Source organism: Macaca thibetana, chromosome 17 (genome assembly GCF_024542745.1).
Source record: "Macaca thibetana thibetana isolate TM-01 chromosome 17, ASM2454274v1, whole genome shotgun sequence".
In the NCBI taxonomy this organism is placed as follows: domain Eukaryota; kingdom Metazoa; phylum Chordata; class Mammalia; order Primates; family Cercopithecidae; genus Macaca; species Macaca thibetana.
This window is the reverse complement of record NC_065594.1, coordinates 11,005,729-11,030,148: the sequence shown is the minus strand read 5'-3', so window position 1 is coordinate 11,030,148 and position 24,420 is coordinate 11,005,729. Positions and strand designations below refer to the sequence as shown.

Genomic DNA, 24,420 nt, shown 5'->3' with positions numbered 1-24,420 from the left:
TTCAAACTCTTGTGCTTATGAGAAATTGGGCTTTGTATTTGTTTTTAAAATTTGCTTTATTAGAATCTTTTTTCCAAGGCAATGATTATTTCTAACATCTCGCTTCGGAGGTGTAGTACTTACAGTTAGACACCTTTTTAAGCTGAGGACCACATAAAATAATAGGGTGACATCTTTTTCCGGGACTAAATTGAGCCCTGACAACCTATAAAAGGGGACCCACTTCCCACAAATGAGTATTTTACTCATGACAGATGCAGGCCCACAGCTGCTCCACCAGCATATTTAGGCCAAATCTACTGTTTCCATTCATTGCCCCTTTAATTAGAGGTTTCTTAACTGATTTTTAAATAGGAATTTGGTTATTATCTGTGTGGGAAAAATGATACACTTTTTTGTTCAACTACTAAGACACATAGCAGTAATGCTACTTTTGGTTACAATTTTTTTTTTTAACATGAGAATGGAACAAACTTCAGGGAATATTTGGTAAAGGAGAACTTAAAGGTAAGAAGTTGCAATTTTTCACCCAGTTTCAAACTGGTTCTCTTAACGTTTAACAGATTGTTTTCCATATGCCTCAGTTTCCTCACTGTGAAATGGGAGTGGTAACAAATCTCAGTCTGTGAGGATGGTGACCATTGAGTAGACCCTTACCTTTCAAAAGGAATATATCCTGAGACATATTCTTCAAAAAGGAATGTTTAGGACCCTGGTTTTCTCCTGGATCATATCTCTGAGGAGAATCACACTTCCTGTGTGTTTCCTTGAGCTAAAGCTATAACACCTTGAACTCAAATCTCCTCTTTTTCACTTAATGGCTATTTTCATCAAAGAAGGACTTTTTCTCTTTTAAGGACAGACTGCAAAATAAAACCAGTTGAGGTCTTGATGCTGTGCACTAGGCTAGGTTCACCTGTCAGTACGTGTCTCACCAAGTGTGACTGACATGTACTTTTTAATACTTCCAATCTCTACTTACACACCAGCCCTGCCCACCAGCATCTGGTGCACAGCAGAGGACATGTGGGTATTTAATAAACACAGGCTGATGCACGGATTGTTGGCCTCTGGGACCCACAGGAAGGTGTGCGTATCATTTTCCTCTCACTTTTCAGGCATATAAAAATGACCCAGAGGTTCTTAAGCTAGGTTTCTCTGATGATCTCATGAAGGATGATGCTATAGAACATTATGGGAATCAGAAGGCCCTCCATGTCAATTGTCTTTGTAGGTCTACAGTTTTTCATCTGTAACATGAGTGCACTGAACTTGATGTTCTCTATGATTTCTTTCAGATCCACAATTCACTGATTCTTTGATTCTCCACTGTGCTCACTGCCAAGTGAGTTATTCTCTTGTCTAAGTTCTTCAACAGCATAACCACCATGCACTTTTTGAAGCTTAATCTATAAACAAAAAATAGTAAATCCCCAAGAATCAAAGGCATATCTTATATGAGATTAATAATTAGGCGGGAAAATAAGAAGGAAACTTTTGAGGAAATGCCAAAGGTTTTCCAAGATGCCCTATCATTGATTAAAACAACAATGACAACAAACTGAAATAGCTCATTGATGTCCAGGCTTGGCAAGATCCAAGCTTGAAGAATCTATGTGGCTTTAAAAAAAAAAAAACATGTAATTCTATTTGTTTGATAATTAAAATATTTTAAAAGTGGAGTATACATCTCATTTAATCATATTCCTTAAAAGCTGACTAGGGAAATGTTGCCACTGGGATGAAATTCATGGCATTTCAAATTTTATAACTTTCATATAAAGTCCTAAACTATACCATAGTTCTATTAGGCAACATTTAAATAGATGTTATGTGCCACTCCATTCAGCAATGAGTAACATGCAGCAATGTGGCACACTGAGATTAGAATTGTAGAGTACAGGAGATTAGGGGTTCATAAACATTCTGGTTCGGGAATGGGGCAAAATTCTAGTCAGCTGGTTAATGTGCATTTTGTGTACAACTTTTATATATTGATCTATTTTATAGCATTTGTGAATTCCAAACTTCCACATTTAAAAGAAACAAAATCATAAATTGCTACTCTGCTATAGCTCCTGAAAGAATGCAGTGAATTTCTGAGCAAATTTTTATCTACTTCTCCACACCGTATTTTTACACATAATGAAAGTAACTCACAATGCTGGACTTCTGTCTGAACACCAAAATGGCATATATTGGCATAATGTCTACCTCTGCTGCCCAATTACAACAGAGCTAGATCCTATCTTAATTTTAGAGCAGTAAGAGGCAGACTGCCCTAGGGAGCCTTTCAAAGAGAAGTGCAACAGAAAGAGTAGCCAGAGACTCTTACAAGCCTCAATCTCTCTCTCTCTGTCTCACTCTCCTCTCCTACCCCAGCCAACATTCCTATAAAACCTCCAAAGGCAAGAGTTGGGTAGAGACACAGTTTGTTGTTGTTTTGGGGGGAGAATGAAACAGAAACCTTTGATTCTTACTATTTCATTTCATTTAATCTTCTGTTAACGCGCCATTATTTTCAATGTTTGGGAACTTTCAAAGAAACTTTTATTTGATTTTACTTTATTTATTTATTTATTTACTTTTTGAAATGAAGTCTTGCTCTGTCGCCCAGGCTGGAGTGCAGTGGCATAGTCTTGGCTCACGGCAACCTCCGCCTCCTGGGTTCAAGCGATTGTCCTGCCTCTGCCTCTCAAGTAGCTGGGATTACAGGTGCCTGCCTCCACGCCGAGCTAATTTTTGTATTTTTAGTAGAGATAAGGTTTTGCCACGTTTGCCAGGCTGATCTCGAACTCCTGACCTCAGGTGATCAGCCCACCTTGGCCTCCCAAAGTGCTGGGATTACATGCGTGAGCCACCGTGCCCATCCCAAAGAGCCTTTTAAAGAAGGAACCCTTACTCATCAAATCAGCAGTGACTCCACTCATGCTTCCCTTCCTTTTAACCATCTAGGTGACATTTAAGGAACATCGTCATTTCCCGTAGACAAGCATCAAACCCAGTTTCTTATCTGCAGTTTATCAGTTATCTAGCCCTGTGTATATCAATCAACTTTTCAAAATAAAAACCACCTCACACTTTCCCTGCCGGAAGACATGTCTGTGGATACAGATGCCACATTATTTTATTTCTGCTGTTTTTTTCTCCTCCTCCCTTCTTCTTTTCCTTCTTCCCCTTCTTCCTCCTCTTCCTCCTTCTTCCTTCTTCTTTTTTCTTCTTTTTCTTTCTCTTTCTCCTTCCTTCCCTTACCTTCTCTTTCCTTCCTTCCTTTTCTTTCCCTCCCTGCCTCCCTCCCTCCTTCCTTCCTTCCTTCACTTTCTCTCTCTCTCTCTCTTCTCCTCCCTCTCCCTCTCCTTCTTCTTCTTTTAAAGTTCTCTCTGCTCAGCATGTTAGCCAAATTTCTGGCAGGGAGTTTTCTTCCTCTCCTTCCACCACCCCTAGGGGTGCAGATTTTGAGTTTTCATTCTCAGTAGCCTCTTGAAGGAAATCATTCTTGCCCATTTCCCTTCCTCCCACACACCTATGTTTGTGCATGTGGGAATGCTTGGTGTGGAAATCAGGAAGTGATTTATTGCCAATAAAATGGCTTCTATCACTACTATAAATAATAACTTAAGCATAGTTAAGCATACAGTTTTCAGTCACCTACTTTTTGTTGAAGAACTGAACAGCTTGAGTATATTTGAAACAGCGAAGTTCTTTCTAATTTAGCAGAAAATAAGAAAAAATACAAGGCCATAACTTTGCAGTGTTTATAATTTTCCAAAACTGCCTTGCCTTTTATTTAAATAATTATGTAGTGATTCGTGGCATCCTTGTTACAAATAACCACATTTCCAGAATATCTCTTTTGCGAAGTTTCCAGATTGCTATTTGTTTCATATGGATGTGATTCAGTAACAAAAGAAAATATGTAGCTATAGTTTACCCTAATTCTGAGTAATGAAGTTTCTGTGCAGCACTCAGTATCACAGATGATATTAACTCTTTTTCATTAAACATTTCTATATTTTATAATATCACTTGTATTGTTGAGAGCTTTTATTTTTAAAAACCTTAAAATGTTTCTTATTCATCCAACTTACTCTAATCAGCTCCCTCTAACAGGCACTGTTACCATTTTAAAAAATTCATTGTAGCATGTTCTCACTTACATGTGGGAGCCCCCCAAAAATTTGAGCTAATGAAAGTAGAAAGTAGGATTGGGGGTATTAGAGGTTGGGAAGGGCAAGGGGGAGGGAAGGATGGGGACAGGTTGGTTAACAGATATAAAATTACAGCTAGATAGGAGAAATGAGTTCCGGTGTTCTATAGCACTGGAGGGTGAATGTGGTTAACTATAATTTATTGTATATTCTCATAAAGCCAAGGCTGGGTGCAGTGGCTCACGCTTGTAATCACAGCACTTTGGGAGGCTGAGGTGGGTGGATCACCTGAGGTCAGGAGTTCGAGATCAGCCTGACCAACACGGTGAAACCCCATCTCTACTAAAAATACAAAAATTACCTGGGCATGGTGACATGTGCCTGTAATCCCAGCTACTTGAGAGGCAGAGGCAGGAAAATGGCTTGAACCCGGGAGGCGGAGGTTGCAGTGAGCCGAGATCACACCATTGCATTCCAGTCTGAGCGACAAGAATGAAACTCCATTTCAAAAAAAAAAAAAAAAAAAGAGCTAGAAGAGAGAATTCTAAATGTTTGCAACACAGAGAAATGATAAATGTTTGAGGTGATGGATATGCTAATTACCCTGATTTGGTGAGTACTCATTGTATATATGTATAGAAATATTACTCTGTAACCCAAAAATATGTACAATTATTATATGTCAACTAAAAATAAAAAGAAAAAAAAAAGATGGTTGAGAGGCACAGAGCGAGTCCTAATGTTTTACCCTATGGTGTGAGCAGGATTTAGAACAAAGACCGTAAGATGGGTGTGTCTGGAACTCTGCACTGTGCAGTTCTGGGTTTTACAGTTATGAGTGGGGACACAGAGGCACTTTGCATATGATGAAACTCAAATTACAGGTTCCTCTTTTGCCACAGAATACACTAAGCTTTGAGGGTGGTAGTGGTTGGGTGGGTGCGTGGAAGTGGACTGGATTGCATGGGGCAGCAACAGAGGCCTGCCAGACATAGCTACCTCTTGCTTCTTACACGTGAAACTTAGAATAGTTTACGAATAAGTTTGATCTTTGAAGATCTTTTCCACTTTCTTTAAGTCAGTAGTTCTTGACCAGGGGATGGGACAAACATCAGATGAACCTGGGAAAATGTTCATACTGCAGTTAGATGCCTGGCCCAGTGCAGACCTGGTAAATCACATCTCTTGGCCAGTGCCTGTGGATTTTGGAAAATCTCCTCTAGAAATTCAGATTTGCACAATCATTTGAAAACAAAAGCCCTAAATTGGTAAGTTAATATTCCCTTTGTTATGCAGGGGCTCCAAGATACTCTTAACAAACCAGAAACTGTTCCTGAGTTGGGACTTGAGGATGGATATTTGACTTATGACTCTTTCTCACTTAGCTATTTTCTAGAGGGTGGAGAACAGACATAAATTACAAAAAGCATACAAACCCCCAACTAAGAAACCCTGATGTGGAGGACACCTAAGGCCCCTGGGACTTTCCTGTAGGAAAACACATTGTTGCCAGTTAGGGATTCTCTACCAGATGACGTAGTGTCAGTATTGCCATTAGCTGGTCCAACAGGGAAGCTTAAATACTGATGTCAATGAAGCAGGAAAACCCAAATTAAAGCATTCTGCTCTCCCAGTAAAAAAATTAGATAGGAAAGCAGATTACTGTGTATCAGTGTCTTAACAATTGTTGAGTCCTTGCACTGTGTTTTGCACCCAATATACATACAACAACATAGTTTAGATTTTTGTTGAATAGATGTAGTCTTTCTAAAGTATACCTTTCATTTACCCTTCAGCATCTATTTTGATACTTAAAATCTACAAAGAGTGTTTCTTGAAATGGTATCTTTCTTGCTTATAAAAATCAGTTACTCTAAAACTTTATTCAGTATTAATTATTCATTAAGATGACTTTAGTCTGTTTTAAGTGTCAAGGTGGGAGAGAAGTTATTTGATACCTGAGAGAACACCACCAATTAATCTAGTGACAAAAATACACATTTTCTTTGTTGTTCCTCCTTCTGTGTGCTTTGAACTCCCAGGATGTTCAAGGGTACACTGACAATCAGTTGTTTAACTCAAAAGGATTAACACCACTTAGGACGGAAATTCTAAACATTAAAATCATGACTGAAAAATACTCTGACCATCTTTTTTGTTTTTTGTTTTGTTTTTTTGAGATGGAGTCTTGCTCTATCACCCAGGCTGGAGTACAACGGGGCCATCTCAGTTCACTGAAACCTCTGTCTCCTGAGTTCAAGCGATTCTCCTCCCTCAGCCTCTCAAGTAGCTGGGATTACAGGTCTGCATCACCATGGCCAGCTTTTTTTGTTTGTTTTGTTTTGTTTTTTGAGACGGAGTTTCGCTCTTGTTGCCCAGGCTAGAGTGCAATGGCGTGATCTCAGCTCACTGCAACCTCCGCCTCCCGGATTCAAGGGATTCTCCTGCCTGTCTCCCGAGTAGCTGGGATTACAGGCATGTGCTACCATGCACCGCTAATTTTGTATTTTTAGTAGAGACGGGGTTTCTTCATGTTGGTCAGGCTGGTCTCAAACTCCCGATCTCAGGTGATCCGCCCTCCTTGGCCTCCCAAAGTGCTGAGATTACAGGCGTAAGCCACTGTGTCCAGCTCTGACCATCTTATAATGAGAGTTTTTACGTTCCTGTCACCAAAAACTATCCATTTCACCCCATTTTGTAAAGCTCTGTTCCCAAATCCGTACTATTCCAGATTATTAAAAAAGATGGACGTATAACAAATGCTGAAGCAAAGATTCTTTAGGTAGCTACTTTCCCCCAAATTATTTGAAACAAAGAATGTTGGGTCTGGCCATTTCTTTTGTAACTGAATAACTGGAGGGCCATTATCCTCCCAAACACTTTTTTAAAAGCATTACTTAGGCAGACAACTGCAAGTGCTTAAAAAGTATTACTGAAGTATATTGAGTAAATATTATATGGATATAAAAGTATTTTCATAGTCCAGATATGAATATATAATTAGAGCATTATTTAGGAATGTGAGAGAAAAGTATGTGGAAGCTCTCAAATCTGTAACTACACATTAACTATAGAGCAACAATTGAAAAGGAACTTTTAGGTTACAGCTCTTCAAGTCATTTCTTAATATACTTATAAGGCAAGTCTTGAATTCAGAACTCTGTTTTATTTTTTTTCATGACAGGGAGAAAAACCTAAAGTTGAGCTATAAATCTAACATCTTCTGCTCATACTGGGCTCACTATCAGTTCCTACATAAAGGTAAAAACAGTTTCCCTTGTTAATAAAGCATGCACATAAATAATATAGTATTAGCATTTTTGTTTTCCTTAAAAGTAAACAGGTTACCATTAATAGACTCATTAAGTTTGTTTCATCCCTTTTTTTTTTTTTTTTTTTTTTGCCCGTCTCAGTGTTTAACTGTGGCAGGGCCTCACGCACATGTGCATACACACATGCACTCAGGCTTCAGATCTTGTTGAAAGCTGCATGTCGACACTCTGCACACGCTCTTCAAACTTGGTGATCTCCTCCTCCCCCAAGTCTGTCTCCACCTTGTCCTCCACCACACACTGAATCTGCAGCTTCCAGATACCGTAGCCCACGGGCACCAGCTGGGAGGCCTCCCACACCAGCCCGTCCAGTTGGATGAAGCGCACACAGGCCTCCAGGTGGGCCATGGCCGTCTCACCGTCCCAAGGCTTGATGTCCAGCAGGATGGAGGACCTGGCCACCAGCGCGGGCTTCTTGACCTTCTTCTCTGCGTACTGCTGCAGCCGCTCCTCCCGCAGCTGTGCTGCCTCACTGTCACTGCCAAGCAGGTCAGTGTCATCGTCCTCGTCATCCTCTGCTGCTGTGGCTGGCTTCTTGGCCGGGGACTCCACTTGGCGCATGGGAGACACGTGCTGGGTCTGCGGGGCTGTGGCCTGGTGGCCGGGCAAGCTCTTCTCCAGCACGTTCAGCCGGGCCTCTCTGGTTCTCCACTTCCAGACTGGCGATCCGGAGGACGAGCTCACTGTGGTCTCCACTGGGGCTGCTAGACGCCCCAGGGCCTGAGCTTCCGGCCAGGGATTTCGGGATGTTCTCTCTGGCTCTGGCAGTATCAGGAGAATCACGCTGGCACCGTTCTCCTGGCGGGAAGCACCTGCCACAGGCCCGTTCATCTGTTCATAGAATCTCCTTTCTGCAACGCCATGTTTGAACTTATCGAACTAGATCTTCTCAGGTACTAGGAAGTTTGCAGCCATTTTTCTGACGCCAGCCAAGGACGCGGCAACCAGGGAGGAGGAATCGGGGGACACGGGACGCCTAAGGAAAGGGGGTGTTTTCGTCCATTTTTAGAAAACAAAGCAAAACAAAAACAAAAACTCCATCCTCATTAATAAACTTGTCCAATAAATAAATGTTACGTATTTATTGTAAATAAATTTTACATATTTATTGTAAGTAAATTTTATGTATTTATTGTAAATAAATTTTACGTATTTATTGTAAGTAAATTTTATGTATTTATTGTAAATAAATTTTACGTATTTATTGTAATAAAAAGTAAACAAGCTATCTCAGTTTTTGTTACATCAGCATTTTTAAACAGGAAAGGCCATATATATCAAATTTTAAATAAAAATGTGCTGATATTTAAAGGCTTTAAAATTAAATCTCATTATTTAAGTAAATTACTTTCAAGTGGTGAACTCATTTACAATATTACATATAAGCAGTTTTTTAAAAAAAAAATCAGAAGTTCATTCCAAGATTTTGTTAAAGAAAAGTTGAAGGGCTAAATTTCCAAAAGCAAAGTTTTAAACAAACAAAATTAGGTAGAGACATTCAACACAGTAAAGCTACCAGTAAGTTTATTAAACACAGACATTGATGTTTCTAATATTGTACAATTTTCAGAGGCCTCACATGACAAAACCCTTAAGTTTAATGATTCACTTTGAGGAAATACATCTATACTGACTACAAAGAAGGGTTTCTATGTCATCCTTTTTAATGAGAAAGTTAAAATGAATGGGTGTTTAGCAGTGTCTCATTATATAGAATTTACATTAGCAGAGGGTCTGATTAGCAACTTTAGATAACTTTCCAACCATGAAGAGTTGCAAAAGGGTTCCAATTGCATCTACCACCCACACATTCAAAGAAGAAGTACTAATTATGAAAAACAAAACCTTTAATGCCACCAAGGAATAAGAATAGTACAGTCAACCTCATCCGTATATCATTTTGTAGTTATGCATTATCTCATTTGGGTTTAAGACAGCTGGTGAAACTTGTGTTTGCACTCCCATTTCACAGATGATGAAACAGGTTCTGAGAGGGCCAGTGGCTTATCCCAGATTACACGTTTAGTAAGATGGGGGATCAGAACTTGAAACCAATTGTGAAGCAGATACTGACTCTGTGAAATCCCTGAGCTGAAGTCCTTTCATGAGAGGAAGTGTTCAAACTCTTGTCTCTGAGGCTCCCTTGACTTTGGCCCTGAGCAAGGCCTGCCTGAGAAGCAGTTATTTAAGGAAGTTGTGTGACCAGATGGGCAGGGGTGTGGCCAGTGGAGTGGCTGTGACATACTTCTTGCACGTCGTGTCTTCCACCTTGCCTGATGACTTCACCAGCTATTAAGCACCTAACCCTGTAGTAAGTGCTGTGGGGAATACCACCGTGTAGGAAAACATGGTTCCTGTCCTCACAAACTGTAACCACTGAGCCCACTCGCAACCTAAGGCCACTGAACACAATCTCAGGAGGCACTCTTTTCACAGCACATGTTTATGGATGCCCCGATCATAAGTTCTGCATGTCTCCTGAAGGCCCCACTGAAATGTCATCAAACGTACCTGTCTGCAGGCTTCCAGAATGATAGAATTCTTTTTTTTTTTTTAATTATACTTTAAGTTCTAGGGTACATGTGCACAATGTGCAGGTTACATATGTATACATGTGCCAGGTTGGTGTGCTGCACCCATTAACTCGTCATTTACATTAGGTGTATCTCCTAATGCTATCCCTCCCCTCTCCCCCCACCCTATGACAGGCCCCGATGTGTGGTGTTCCCTTTCCTGTGTCCAAGTGTTCTCATTGTTCGATTCCCAACTATGAGTGAGAACATGCGGTGTTTGGTTTTCTGTCCTTGCGATAGTTTGCTGAGAATGATGGTTTCCAGCTGCATCCATGTCCCTACAAAGGACATGAACTCATCTTTTTTATGGCTGCATAGTATTCCATGGTGTATATGTGCCATGTTTTCTTAATCCAATCTGTCATTGATGGACATTTGGGTTGGTTCCAAGTCTTTGCTATTGTGAATAGTGCCACAATAAACATATGTGCGCATGTGTCTTTATAGCAGCATGATTTATAATCCTTTGGGTATATATCCAGTAATGGGATGGCTGGGTCAAATGGTATTTCTAGTTCTAGATCCTTGAGAAATCGCCACACTGTCTAGAATGACAGAATTCTAACAAAGAACATAACACTTAAGGAGACATGCCAAATCACAGAGTGCCTTCACTGTGCCTGTGATGAGGAAGCTCTGAGGAGGGAACCCAGACCAGACCCCAATCTCTACAGCTCTTTGACAGAGTCTGTTCACCCGAAGGAAGGCCAGAAAGCATCTAGCCACCATTGTTCCTATGACTACCCTGTGTTTCCAATAAAAACCTACATGCAGGAAGAAAACAAAGACAGCAGTCTAACTTTAGAAATGCTCAAAATCCACTTAACTATAAAAATAAAATAATTTTAAGTAAAGTTTTTAGATTGTGGATTTTGAGAAAAAAACTTGTGTTTGGAATAGAATTTTGACTTAAAAACGAGAAGCAACGTTAGCCTACATGCTGGTGTTCCTGCCATGTGAGTCCTGGCTGGGGCCCTCTTCTCCTCTTGGCCACGAACAGTCCTCATCACACTTGTCCTCTGACTAAGCAACAAGGAAGTACCTGGAACCGCCTGTTTCCTCCAAGCAGATGGTTCCTTGCTTTTCACAACAGATGACTGTAAAATCAGTATGATATTATAAGAACTAGCTGATTAAACACCCCAACTTGTTGGCTTAAGAGTGCTGAATGAACAACCCATCACACCTGGTGCCTGAGTCCCCCTTTTTCCAGGTGCAGGGTGAGACGCTCATTTTAATCTGACGTGTCTGTGGGCATGGTGTGTGTCAGGACCACTTCTCTCTCTCTCTTTTGCTTCCTTAAACCAAGCCAGGCCCACTGCTGTGAACTCAGCTGCTGGAGTTCTTTCAGAAGGAGCGTGAGACCAGGCTGCCTGTTTCCTACAGAGGCCTAGACTCTTAAGGCCTGGTCTCTTAAGACCCAAGACCATAGAACCTCAGCCGAATAACACACACTAACATTCTATTGTTGAGGCTTTTTTAATGGAAGACAAAATGTTAGTTTTTGATGTTTTTATATAAATATGACTTAAAAATATATTGATTTCTTCTTTTGAGATTTGTTGTTGTGACCATGAGGGTCATTCATTCCTTTACTCTGGAAATATTTATTGAGGTGTGCAATATGCAAGGTACTCTGCTAGGAAAATTCTTTCCCATCAGCCTAAACCAGAAACTGTCTGGTTTTCTGCTCTCTTTCCAAGGCCTAGAACCGTTCCCAGCATATAGTAGAATCCTGACAATGAATGAATGACACACTAAGATAAGCCATACCTGCATTTTCCCCCCACTAGGAGTTCAGATTGTTATAAAAATCAGTATAAAGACCTTTCCCTTTGGCAATCTCTGTCTATCAACTAATTCTTTCTTGGAGCCAGAATCAGATAGGCTCCATGGAGTTGACATAGCTTTACAGCAAATCAGTTAATTAACCACTAGATGTTGATAGGACACCTACTTTGTGCAATTTCCCCCCTCCTAGACAAATGAGCCACGCAAGGAAGTAACCAAGATAGTCTCTGTTTTCAGAGAGTTTCCACACAAACATAAAGTTACTATAATGCAGCCCCGAGGCCAAGGAGGTGGCATCAAGGAGAACTAAAGGAGGTCAGAGGAAGAAGATGAAAGCCTAGGATTTGGCCTTTAACTAGGGGAAGAATGGAAGAAAAGGCCTAACAGAAATGCAGGGCGTGTGTGTGTAGTGTGCGTCTGTATGTTGGGAGGTGAGGGAGAATGCCATGGACAGAGTCCGGGAGAAGCCAGAGCACACAAGGTACACCAAGAGTTAACTCCATTCAGTGTGATTTGAGTCACCTGAATAAATATTTATTGAATGCACACTGTGTGCCTGGCATTGTGATAGGTAAACAATGGTTAACAAGACTGATACGGTTCCTGGGTCACTGGCAAGTGGGGAGATACAGAGAAGTAAACGGACAACGACAATATAGTGTGATAAGTGCTATGACAGGGAAAAGTACAGGTGTTAGAATGATGTAGAAAGGACCCAACCGAAACACTGGAGTCAAGAAAACCTCCTGGAAGAGGGGATCTCAAGCTGACCCCCAAAGCCAAGGTAGAAACTGGTTGGGTGAAACTGTTCAGGTAGAGTGTACAGTACTTACCCTAGAATTGCAAACGTGAAGGACCATGGGGATCTGAAAGTGGCTAAGTTTGTTGGAACACAAGCGGAAGGAGGGCTAGAAAAGAGGCTGGGGATGGAGCAGTGACCAGAATTTGTATATCTTGTACTTCAAATTAAAGAGTTTGGACTTCATCCTAAGGGCAGTGGTAACTTTGAGGAATTTTATGCAAGAGAATGAAACAAGTGGATTTGCATTTTAGGTAACTATCTGCAGTGTGAGATGGCCCTAAAGGAGCAATGGGTAAAAAGAACAAAAGGGTAATGTGCAGTTAGATCCTTGAAGTTTTATCCTTAACACAGTGTAAGAACCAAATGAATATTCTGTGAATGAAGTGATCAATGAATCAATCAGTAATTTGGTTCAGGATTGAAAATACAAGACTTCAGGCAGAGGATAAAGTTGTCTGTATGTATATAAGGGTCAGAATGAAAGCTGATTGGAACACTGACATGTCTTCAAGTCTTGAATCTCATCAGACAAATGATAACAGTTGACAATGGAGTAAAGTGGAACAGAGTAGAAACAGCTTCAGTGTTGGAGTCAAAAGACCAAGGTCTGAGTCTTGGTTTTGATGTGTGCCTTAATTTATCTGACCATTGGGTTCTACATCTATCATGCCTATTCTTTATGTCCCACTGCATAGCTAGAATGGGAATGGTTATCACAATCTGTGTGCATTTCTGTTTTCAGGTGGTACGTAGGCACTGTGGGAAAACTGATGGCCCAGGGGAGTTTCTAAATCATCCACTGTAAAAATCAGTCAGTGAGTGAAACCTGTCTGACTGATGGTGGAATCGTGGTTTAGGTAGCAGGGGATTTAGAAATCAAGTAGCCAGTAAGTATTGCACAAAATCTGGACAGGTGACTCTCTAACTTGTCCACTGGAGACCCTGGTGGAGAGGCTGGGAGAGGGGTAGGAAGGGCCCCTCTCCTGCTGCTGCCCCTAACGAGAGTACTGGGCACAGAAAGAGCAGAAACAGGTGGTATAGTTGAGGGTCACAGGGGTCAGTGAGGTAGCTTGGAGAACATACACAGGCAGTTAAGGACATAGTCTAGACTAGGACTCAGCTCCCTGAAGTTCAGTGCTCTTTTCACAACTCCACCTGGTCAAATTAATTATGTCAACTCAATATCTTAGAAAGGACAACTTATGTAAGATTCAAGCCAAGAGGCCTTCTCGTAAGTCTGTGGCGATAGCTACCAGCCAGGGCCAGATGACCTTATAGAACGAGAGGGCAAAGCAGGAATGCTGGCTGCAGGAGTGAGGCATTCCCCTGGATCCAGTTGTTTGGAAAGAAGAAGCCTTCATGAAGCATGGGGGTGGGGCTATATCCGCGGTGGCAGAGAAGTGCAGGATAAATTATAACGTACCTGAATCCAGAAATAATTTAAAAAGAATAAAATAAGTGAAGAAAAAGCAGAAGGTGAAGAACTGCCTTGCAAGGAGGTTCTGGAAGAAGGACTAGTGAACCAACTTGTCAGAAAGTACATCATACCACATAGTTTTAGGAAACACAGAAGGCCTGAGCTCCTTGGTACCCTCAGGAGATCCAAGTGAATAGGCAGAAAGTGACTGTGTTCTGTGAAATACTTCAGGCACCCAAATGCTCCTCTTTCCAGCACTTTTCATACCATCCCCCCTCCTTCCCCTTAACACACTTACAGGCTTACACCTTCTGGCCCACTCCAGGCTGAGTTTTGCTTCGTTTCTGCAGAAGAGTGTGACACTAGGGCAGTATTACTGAACTGAAGAAATGTATTAAAACAGCTTCTTTAAGAAACGTAATTTTTAGCTCACGGCCTTGAGTTCCATATCTCTAAATCATCTTCATCTTCTCGCTTTCCAGAAGCAGTATAAAGAGTCAGCTGTTCGGGTAGTCCATATAATTTGTATAAAGTAAAACTCAACTAAATTATTTTTTGGTTTCCTACATTCATAGAGTTAGCTCTCAAATGTTGGGTTAACTCTATGAATACAGAAAACCAAAAAATAATTTAGTCTCATCTGTCCCCCATAAAGAAGGCTCCAATAAATCAATCAGCCATAACAAAAAGACCACTTTCAGTTTTTCCTGGAAATTCCAAAGCAGATAGTATTAAAATCAAATTGGCTATATAATTCATACTCTCCAGTGATCACTTAGATAGCTCAATTAAGGTTCACAGTCACAGGTATCTCTGACAATCTACATATCTATAATATCCACACATAAACATCTGGGGCAGACATCAGAGTCCCTCTATCAAGACTGAAATCCATGTCTCCTGTGCTCTAATACATTTTACCATCCACACCGTTGAGTTGAGCTTTTTACTACAAATGGTTTTAGGCTCTGATACAAGACAGGAATTTGAAACATGCATTGGAGTATTTAATGGTGTTAATTTTTGGTGCACACAAACATCAACTTCACCCAACAATCCAGTAATATTGCAAAAAAAATATGCCAGAGAAAGAAATACAGCAATGGAATTCTTCAGGATTGCAAGCAAAGCAGTTCCACTTTCCTGCTGATACCAACAAGTAATAAAATAGCTGCCTATTTACAGGTCCTTAAATATGTTACAATCAATAAAGAAAATAAAAGGAAGAAGATAGGTTGCTTTCAGATCAAACAATTATTCTAACTTTTATATTCAAACATGTTTATTTACTTAAAGTCTTCGAATGTAACCCAAGTTAATTTTAAATGAACAACTGATTGTAACAAGGGAAATATAATCTGTGTGTGTGTCTGTGTGTTTGATTTTGTTTCAATTGGATGATATAAATGTAAACAATTCCTACCTGGAAATATGGATGGTCTCTTCTTCGGGTGCCTCAGGTGAATGGGATCCAAGTTCTTAATGTTTCTTTGAAGTCTTCCTCTAATGTCATTTCCTATGAGTAGTTCAGGTGGCAGGCTACTCCGTCTTGATGATTTATAATCATTTTGAGATGAATTTAGTTTGTTCTTCGGTCTGGAAAATAAATTGCTGTCATCAACCGCCATTGTCGGGGATACATTAGAGACTCTGAACAAAAATCCAAAAAGCCAAACCCAGTGGCAGCCACCGTCACAGCCACCGTTGCAGCTGCCACCGCCCCAGACTCTGATGTTCTCATGCTTTACCCTGCACTTGTTTGGGAAGCTTAACAAGTTGATAGGCGTGGACTTGAACAGGTGTAGAATTACTAAGTAGCCCCTCCTTTCTACAGTTAATAGCACAGGGGAAGAGAGATTCAAAAAAAAAAAGAAAAAAAAAACATTAGTTGCAGAAGACTGGGGAATTTGAACAGATGGGACTCAGAGTGGATGGTAACAAAAGTGGTGTAATGGTTGCTGCATGAAATTTCATCTTCATGGGTGCATAGAGCAAACACAGTTCACTATTAAAGAATAAATGCCTATGTAAATTCCAAGTCTAATTTGTTGTATCATTTCCCAAACTCTTACAGATTTTAAACAGTTTTGGGGAAGCATTTTTACATTCCCTCATGCCTTTAAGTTTCAAACTATACACATAACACAGAATGAACATCCTTCTTTATTCAATGTCTTATTTGGCTGGCCACCAACTGGAAGTTGGCTGGAAGAGGGAGATGAGAGATGACTGGTGATGACCAGGAAGGAACCGGTTGTGGGCGTGTGTCAGGCAGCAGTGCCGGGAACCCGCTGTTGCTTGCCACCCACCCCTTCCATCCTGTGCTCCAGCTGGCAGAGAGCTTCTCCAGAAGTTCCCACTGCCTGGCAGTGGAGTCAGAGGTCTAGAAAACAAGCCTTAGCCATAGAAGTAATGACAGGCCTCCACTCACAAATAAAAAGTCAATGTTATTATCCTTGCGTAGATTCTGCCTAGCTTTCAACTAAAATGGTCATTGGGTTTGGTGGTCTAAGAAAAACCAGCATTTCTTCACTCAAGATTCCTGCTTGTCCTGTCACCCAGTTTCTTTCTCTCTCTCTCTCGCTCTCTCTCTCTCTCTCCTGGATTTTGCATTTTTATGTCCTTTCCTGCCTTCCCTCTTGCTCTACGTATGTGGAAATGTTCTGCACTTTTTTCCTTAACTGACTGTGCAGAAATCATCACTCTATAATTCATCTTCCCCAGCCATGCCTCAGGGCTATGCCCATGTCCATCAGCAATCTCTCTCTGTCACATACACACAACACCCCTTTCGTGCTGTGTCTGGTTGCAATGTGAGAAGATGAGATTTGCCTTTTCTTTTCCCAGTGCCTGGAATCAACAGATATATAACATTATAAGGAATTTAGGGGTCATTTCGGAAATCATTGTTTATTTTGGTTTCCTAGATGCTAAATACGTTTTAATGTTTGTTGATATGTAGGAGCTGGTTCTTTTTATCAAATTGAGAATATACTTCCACACTAATACAGATTTTGTTCTCTTTATGCCCTTTCAGCAACAGATTTTCTGGAGAGAAAAGCATTTTTTTTTTTTACAAGTATTCCCAACTGAGAGTTGCCATTATAATCCAGCTATTATAATTATAATTATAATCCAGCAATCATATTTATCTATTAGATTATTAAGTTATTTCACCAATTCTGAGAATCATCTGCACTACTTCCCTCCCAGGACCTAGAATAATTTAGTCAAGTTGAAATGTACCATGAACTTCAAAACAATGAGTAACTTTTATGAAACCATTTCTAAAAGCCCATGAGACTGCCTGAATCTCCCTTACCCTAATAACAATACATTTTTTTCTAGCAAGGAAATATAAAGTAAAAGCATTTTTAAAAGTTTGAGATAATGATATAATAGGAGGAAAAAACATACATTCCTGCAACCCTAACTTCAAGAACAGTGTTTAATTTTCAAATATAAAGCAAGATAGAATCCTAGGGCACAAAGGATTGGGTGCTAACGGGGAGAAATTCGGCAATCAGGAAAGCAGAAGCTCAAGCTCTTCGGTGACTGTGTCTTTCTCCATCACACTGGTATCACGGGGCCAAATAAGAGCGTGTATGAGATGAAACAGAAGTCTTTAAGGAAAGGCATTATTATCACACAGAGTGTACACCAGGCATGTCTGCATAGTGTGCCTTTGTCTTTAAGAGTCCAGCTGAAAACACAGAACAAAGTACATATGCATCTAGAATGCATTACAATAATAGCCATCATTTACTGCATACTTAAAACTGGCCAGATTCTGCGTGAAGCCTTTGGCGTGGATTATCTCATTGATTCCTCCTAATCACCCTGTTTTATAGATGAAGATGCTGAGACACAGAGTCAAACACATAGGAATTAGAGGAGAGAAGATCTGAACACAGGTTTTATCTGACTCCAAAGTTCAAGTTCATGCCTTAAACTATACCACCATAACAATTGTTCAATGTGTATAATATCTAAAAGGAATTAAAAGTCTTTCTCTACTTTCCTAAAAACAATTATTGGTTTCAAGCAAATTCTCACTGCATCAACTGTGCGATTGAGGAGTGATCTGGCTCACTCAACTAGGTTTGCCCTGTGTAACAGTTGCCAGGAATTCTTTGAGGTTCACAGAATGAAAAAGAAAAAGCAAGAAAATTCAAAGTTTTTCCCAGAGTATATAAGAAAGTAACTGCATTACTAATAAAGTATCCATGTTGAGGCTTTTTCACACCAAAATGCATTTTAGATAAAAGCATTATGTATTCCTGACATTTAAATTACGATTAGGAAAAAAAATCCTCTACCCTACTTCAGAGGTACATCAAGTCCTCTAAACCTCTAAAAATTAAATGACCTAAGAGAGGCAAGAGAAGTTCCTGATGTGTCCAACTTCATCTCTCTCCTGCCCAACTCATTTTCCCCTCATAAAGTATAGAAACAGATGGAGATCTAGCTCATTTAACACACTTCTTTAATGGAGAAAAGTGAGAACAACTTGACTTTTCTATTGTTAAAATATTAGAGCAACGTAAACAAGGAAGAATTTTTATTTATTCAAAAGTAGTATTAAACCTGTGAACATGAAAAAGTAAATCATTCTTTCAAAAGAGTTAAACTGGCTGCCACATGAATGATAATCAACCACAGAACATTTAGCGTGGTTTGTCTACATGAGAATATTTATAGATTACAATGTTAGGTCCATCTCTCCTTCTGTATAGCAACAGTCAAAGTGGAATTTTTTTTTTCAAGTAGTCAGAAGAATGATGATACAGACTTTGGGCTAAGAGGAATTTCAAAACTTATAGTATAAATAAATAATTTTAAATACATAAATGGACATTTTCTGTTTTAATGACCATTATTATCATTATCATCATTATTTTTGAGACAGGGTCTCTATCTGTCACCCAGGCTGGAGTGCAGCGACAGCAATCATGGCTCACTGCAGCCTCCACCTCCCAGGCTCAAGCAAACCCCCCACCTCAGCCATCTGAGCAGCTGGGACTACAGGTGTGCACCACCATGCCCAGCTATTTTTTATATTTTTTGTAGAGATGGAGTTTCACCATGTTGCCCAGGCTGGCCTTGAACTGCTGGGCTCAAGTGATCCTCCTGCCTCGGCCTCTCAAAGTTCTGGGATTACAGGTACGAGCCACTATGCCTGGCTATTATGTTTTTAAAGGTCTCTATTCCCCTATAAATCCAATACATTAATCTCTTTTGAATTATTTTATTATCCTTCAAGAAGTTGTGTAATTTATATTAAACGATGTTACAGTATCATGGAAATTTTATTCTTCCTGGTAATAAGACTTTAATCTTCTTTCCCTCAGATTGTTCAAACAGTCTGTAGAAAGACATTTCCTCACTTTGTAGCCATGCTTTCCTTGTGGATTTTGGTAGCTTTTTTTCTGTAGAGATGGGGGTTGCCTAGGCTGGTCTTGAACTCCTGACCTCAAGTGATCTTCCTGCCTTGGCCTCCTAAAAGGCTGAGATTACAGGCATGAGCCACTGTGTCCAGCCCCATTGGCAGCTTTTAAATAGAACTGCTGAATTATTTTGCTTGTTGTGAGATAGCTGTAATTATATTGAGAACAACATAATTTTACAACTGTAACCATTTTTCTCATTGTCACCTCCATAGAAATGGTCCACCAAGAAGATTTCAGGCCTGTATGGATTTACCAAATTAATTCCCAAATCTCAAGCTGAACCAGCTATACTGCGTATCCTGCTAACATTTCTTATTTTTGAACTCTATTCAGTTTTCAACTGAGATGACCTACTAATCAGTGGGTTTGCCACTAGGAAAAAACAACAGTATAGAATATCGGAATGATGGATATCACCAAGTCAAACAGGTCAATTGATTTCTCCCTCCAAAAGGTCACCAGTCACCTCTTGTTGCCAACACATCTTCGCTCAATATGGGTAATGATGTTTGCAGTATTACCTGTGGTGTGATTATGGCTGAGGAAATCTTTTCTCAGATCCTAAAAATACAATGTGGACATTCGGTATCTCATTGGCTCTCAATAGCAATGAACACTAATGACCAGTCTTCCCCTGTTACAATTCTCTGCTCCCGTGGCTTCCACGACACTATTACTTCTCATTTGTCTTCCTATGTCTCAGGTCCCTTCTGCTCAGATTCTTCAGGGTCTCCTCAAAGACTCTATTCTCCTCCCTCCCTCTCTTTGGCAGGCCCCATTTACTGAATATCTATTATGCATTTGACACGATGCTATGTTCAAGATCTCTATTCTTCAGAATCTTTTCATCTAAAAAAGGAGCAGAACAACAATACACAAATTATTGAAATACAGAGTGACTGCTCTGTGCAGAGGTGACACAAAAAAAGTGCTTCCGTCTTCTCTTCCTGATGGAGAGAGTGGATGGGAAAGGGTTCTCAGACGAGAAGTAGTAAGTTCACAAGATAGATGAGTGGACCCTGGGCAAAGGCACTCAGGTGTGACATTAGCACCCAATGTCCGCAGAATGACAAATATAGCAATCCTGTGCCTAACACAGGACCTTACCTCATGCAGAAGTATGGACAGTGGAAAAACAAGATGGGACAATCTGAGAGGACCAAAGGAAAAACAATCAGTGGTGTTACAATATGTATTTTAACACCATCATATATCAGACGTCTTCCAGATAATAATACAGACTTTAAAAGAGTCTGCATTAAAAAAATTGGCTGTAACTTTTAAAACCAAGTTGGTAATTCCTAACAAAATGTAAGAAGACATTTAAAATTTTCTAACTCTAGTAAGTAACCCTTCTTCTAAACCATCTTTATTTATTCCAGAAACTGTGATACAGGGATTTGCTGAAGCGGACTCTTAACACCGTTTTTAATGTCATGCAGACTTTACTTTTTAAAAATGCTTCAGAACCAGTTTTTACTGGCTTGAAATCTAACTTCATTTACGCTTGCATTCTTCCTTGCTCAACTGTGCAAGTCCCAGCAAAATGCCAGTAAATGCCTGGCCTTTTCTCAAATTAAGGTAAGGCTTAAGGGCACATTTTTTTTTTTTCTAGGCTTGTGTGGCTCTCTGGTGAGAGGGTACAACATCAAGAAATCTCCCTCTCTACACTATCCCTGACACGCCCACATGGTCTATGAGAGGAAGTACTGTTAGTTTATGTCTTCTTCTTCTGTTTAAGGGATTTAACTACAATTGGCATTCATAAAAGAACTGAAAAATTTTGTTTTTTGTGTGTCCAACTACTAGGACAGTGTTTAACTTGAGAAATGTGGTTGCCAGAACCAGGCTGTCACGTGACCACTGTAACTGAGAGAGCTGCTGCATCAGTGGCTCCACCATCACTGGGCATTCTCACCTGTGGTTCAACTTGCCTCTGTGAGCTGAGGATGTCTAAGTGCAGGCTCCACCCCCTACTTCTCCACAGTGTCCTAGATATCTATATTTAATTGCATACTGACTATTTCCTGGTGCAAACTCAGCACGTATAAAACTGGTTCCTCCAAATGTGCAGCTCCTGAATGTCTGTGTTTTTTATTTTACGGAAATGGCACCACATTTACCCAGTGACCCAAGCCAGAAACCTTGGAATTATTCTGTCCAAATCGTGTCATTGTTACCGCTTAAACATCTTTTGATCTGTGTCTTCTTCCTCACCCCTGCTGACACTGATCAGTGGTAGTATTCATTATCTCATTCTTGAGTTACTGCTTCAGACTCCCAACAGGTCTGGCTACTTGGAGGCTTAGTTCCTTAAGCATTCTACCTTTGACAAGGCACTTGGCCCTTTGAGTCTTAACTAACTACCTCTGGTTAGCCCATTTCCCTCTTTAAAGACACTCAACAGAACAAGAACAAGGAAACTTCCTCAACCTAATAAAAGACATTTACAAAAAGCCTGCAGGTGATACAGTACTTGATGGAAGACTGAATGCTTGCTTTCCTTTTAACATCAGGAAGAAGGCAGGACATCTGCTCTTACTACTTCTATTAACATTGTACTGAAGGCTCTATATGGTGTTATCAGGCAAGAAAAAGAACAAAGAGCATCCAGTTGGATATAAAACTGTATTTGCAGATAAAATAATCATCTATGTAGAAAATCTGATGGAACCCATAAAAAAGTTACAAGAACTACTAAGTGAGCTCAGCAAGGCTGTAGGATATAAGATAAATGCACAAAAATCAATTGTGTTTCTACATTAGCAGTGAAAACCAAAATTAAAATGTTTTAATGTCATAGAAATATTAAATATTTAGGAAAAAATCTGACAAAAGATGTGATAGATATGTCTGTTGAAAACTAAAATAATATGACTAAAAGGAATTACAGAAAATTTAAATAAATGGAGAGATATATTATGTTCATTGGTCAGAAGACTCAGTATTGTTCAGCTATAACAAAACGGATCTGTGGATTCAATGTAATACCAGTCAAAATCTTAGCAAAAAAATTTTTTGGTAGAAAGTTACAAACTGATACAAAAATTCAAATGGAAATGCAAGGAATTAAGAATAGCCAAAATGACACTGAAAAAGAAAAACGTTGGAGAATTACTACTACCGATTTCTGTGGGCACAGTGGCTCACGACTGTGATCCCAGCACTTTGGGAGGCCAAGGCAGGCAGATCACCTGAGGTCAGGAGTTCAAGACCAGCCTGGCCAACATGGCGAAACCCTGTTTCTACTAAAAAATACAAAAATTAGCAGGGTGTAGTGGCGGGCACCTGTAATACTCGGGAGGCTGAGGAAGGGAGCATTGCTTGAACCCAGGAGGTGGAGGTTACAGTGACCCAAGATCACGCCACTGTACTCCTGCCTGGACAAAAGAAGGAGACTCCGTCTTAAAAAAACAAAAACAAAAACAAAAACAAAAAACCTTCTGATTTCAAGACTTGACATAAAGCTACACTAAAGACAGTGTGGTACTGGCATAAGGATAGGCAAAAAGGTCAGTGGGATAGAACAGTGAGTCCAGAAATGAATCCATAAGTAAATAGACAACTTGTTTTTGACAAAAGTGCAAAGGCAATTAAGTAGAGAAAAAATAGTCTTTTTGATAAGTTGCGAAAGAACACTTGGACATCCATATGCAAAAAAAAAAAAAAATGTTGATCTATACCTCATATCACATGCAAACACTAACTCCAGATGGACTGCAGGCCTAAATGCAAACTCTAAAACTATACATTTTCTAAAAGAAAATGTAAAAGAAAACCTCTGATCCATGGAAGGCAATTAATAAACTGGACTTTATCAAAATTAAAATCTTCTGCTTTTTGAAAGACATTGTGAAGAGAATGTAAAGATAAGACACAGACTGGGAGGAAATATTTGCAAGGCATTTATTTGATAAAGAGGTTATATCCAGAATATGTGAGGAAATCTCCAGACTCAATAATAAGAACAAACGATGCAATTAAAAGATGGGCAAAACACAGGAGCAGATACTTCATAAAAATGAAGAAGGCAAATAAGTACATGAAAATGTGTTTGGCATCATTACTCATTAAAGAAATGCAAATTAAAACCATGATGACATACTGCTACTGACCTATTAGGATGGCTACAATTAAAGGAGACTGACCAAACCAAATGTGGAGCAACTGGAATTCACATATGCAATGGTAAAACCATTTCAGAAAAAAGTTTAAAAAGTTCTGAAAAATCTAAACATACACCTACTATACAATCCATCCATTCTACTCTTAGTACCTACTCAAGAGAAATGAAGGCAAAGACGAGTATATTATGTTCATAACAGTTTTACTTATATAATAGCCAAATACTGGAAACAAAACGTCCACCAACAATTGAATGAATAAACTGGTGTATCTATACAATAGAATACCATTTAGCAATAAAAGGAAGGCTACAGCACGGGTGAGTCTCAAAATAATTAGGCTGAGTGAAAGAAAGCAGACCAAAAAGCTGCATACTGTATGATTCCACCAATATGAAATTCTAAAAAATGTAAGCTAATCTTTAGTGACAGAAAACAGATCAGTGGTTGCCTGGCGATAGTGGTGGAGGGATGGGATGGGGGGATTACCAAGACACTGGATGAAATGTTGAAGGGGTGGTGATGGATTCATAGGTATATACTTACGTCAAAACTTATTGGCTGGGCGTGGTGCCTCACGCCTGTAATTCCAGCACTTTGGGACCCCGAGGCGGGCGGATCACTTGAGGTCAGAAGTTCGAGACCAGTCTGGCCAACATAGTGAAACCTGTCTGTATTAAAAATACAAAAATGAGCTGCGTGTGGTGGGCACATGCCTGTAATCCCAGCTACTCAGGAGGCTGAGGCAGGAGAACCACCTGAACCCAGGAGATGAAAGTTGCA

The 24,420-nt window shown here is 39.9% G+C and overlaps 1 protein-coding gene across 1 annotated transcript in view; it reads right to left on the bottom strand.

The window, feature by feature from the left end:
- Positions 1-5,216: 5,216 nt before the first annotated feature.
- LOC126940753 (elongation factor 1-delta-like) overlaps positions 5,217-24,420 on the bottom strand; it is a 110,066-nt gene continuing 90,862 nt past the window's right edge. Inside the window, exons 2-3 of the mRNA XM_050766924.1 lie at positions 15,487-15,659; positions 5,217-8,456 (exon numbers count right to left, since the gene is read on the bottom strand). Of these exons, the coding sequence (XP_050622881.1) occupies positions 7,610-8,311 (702 nt within the window). The 5' untranslated portion in view covers positions 8,312-8,456; positions 15,487-15,659 and the 3' untranslated portion in view covers positions 5,217-7,609. The remainder of the gene's footprint in view (positions 8,457-15,486; positions 15,660-24,420) is intronic.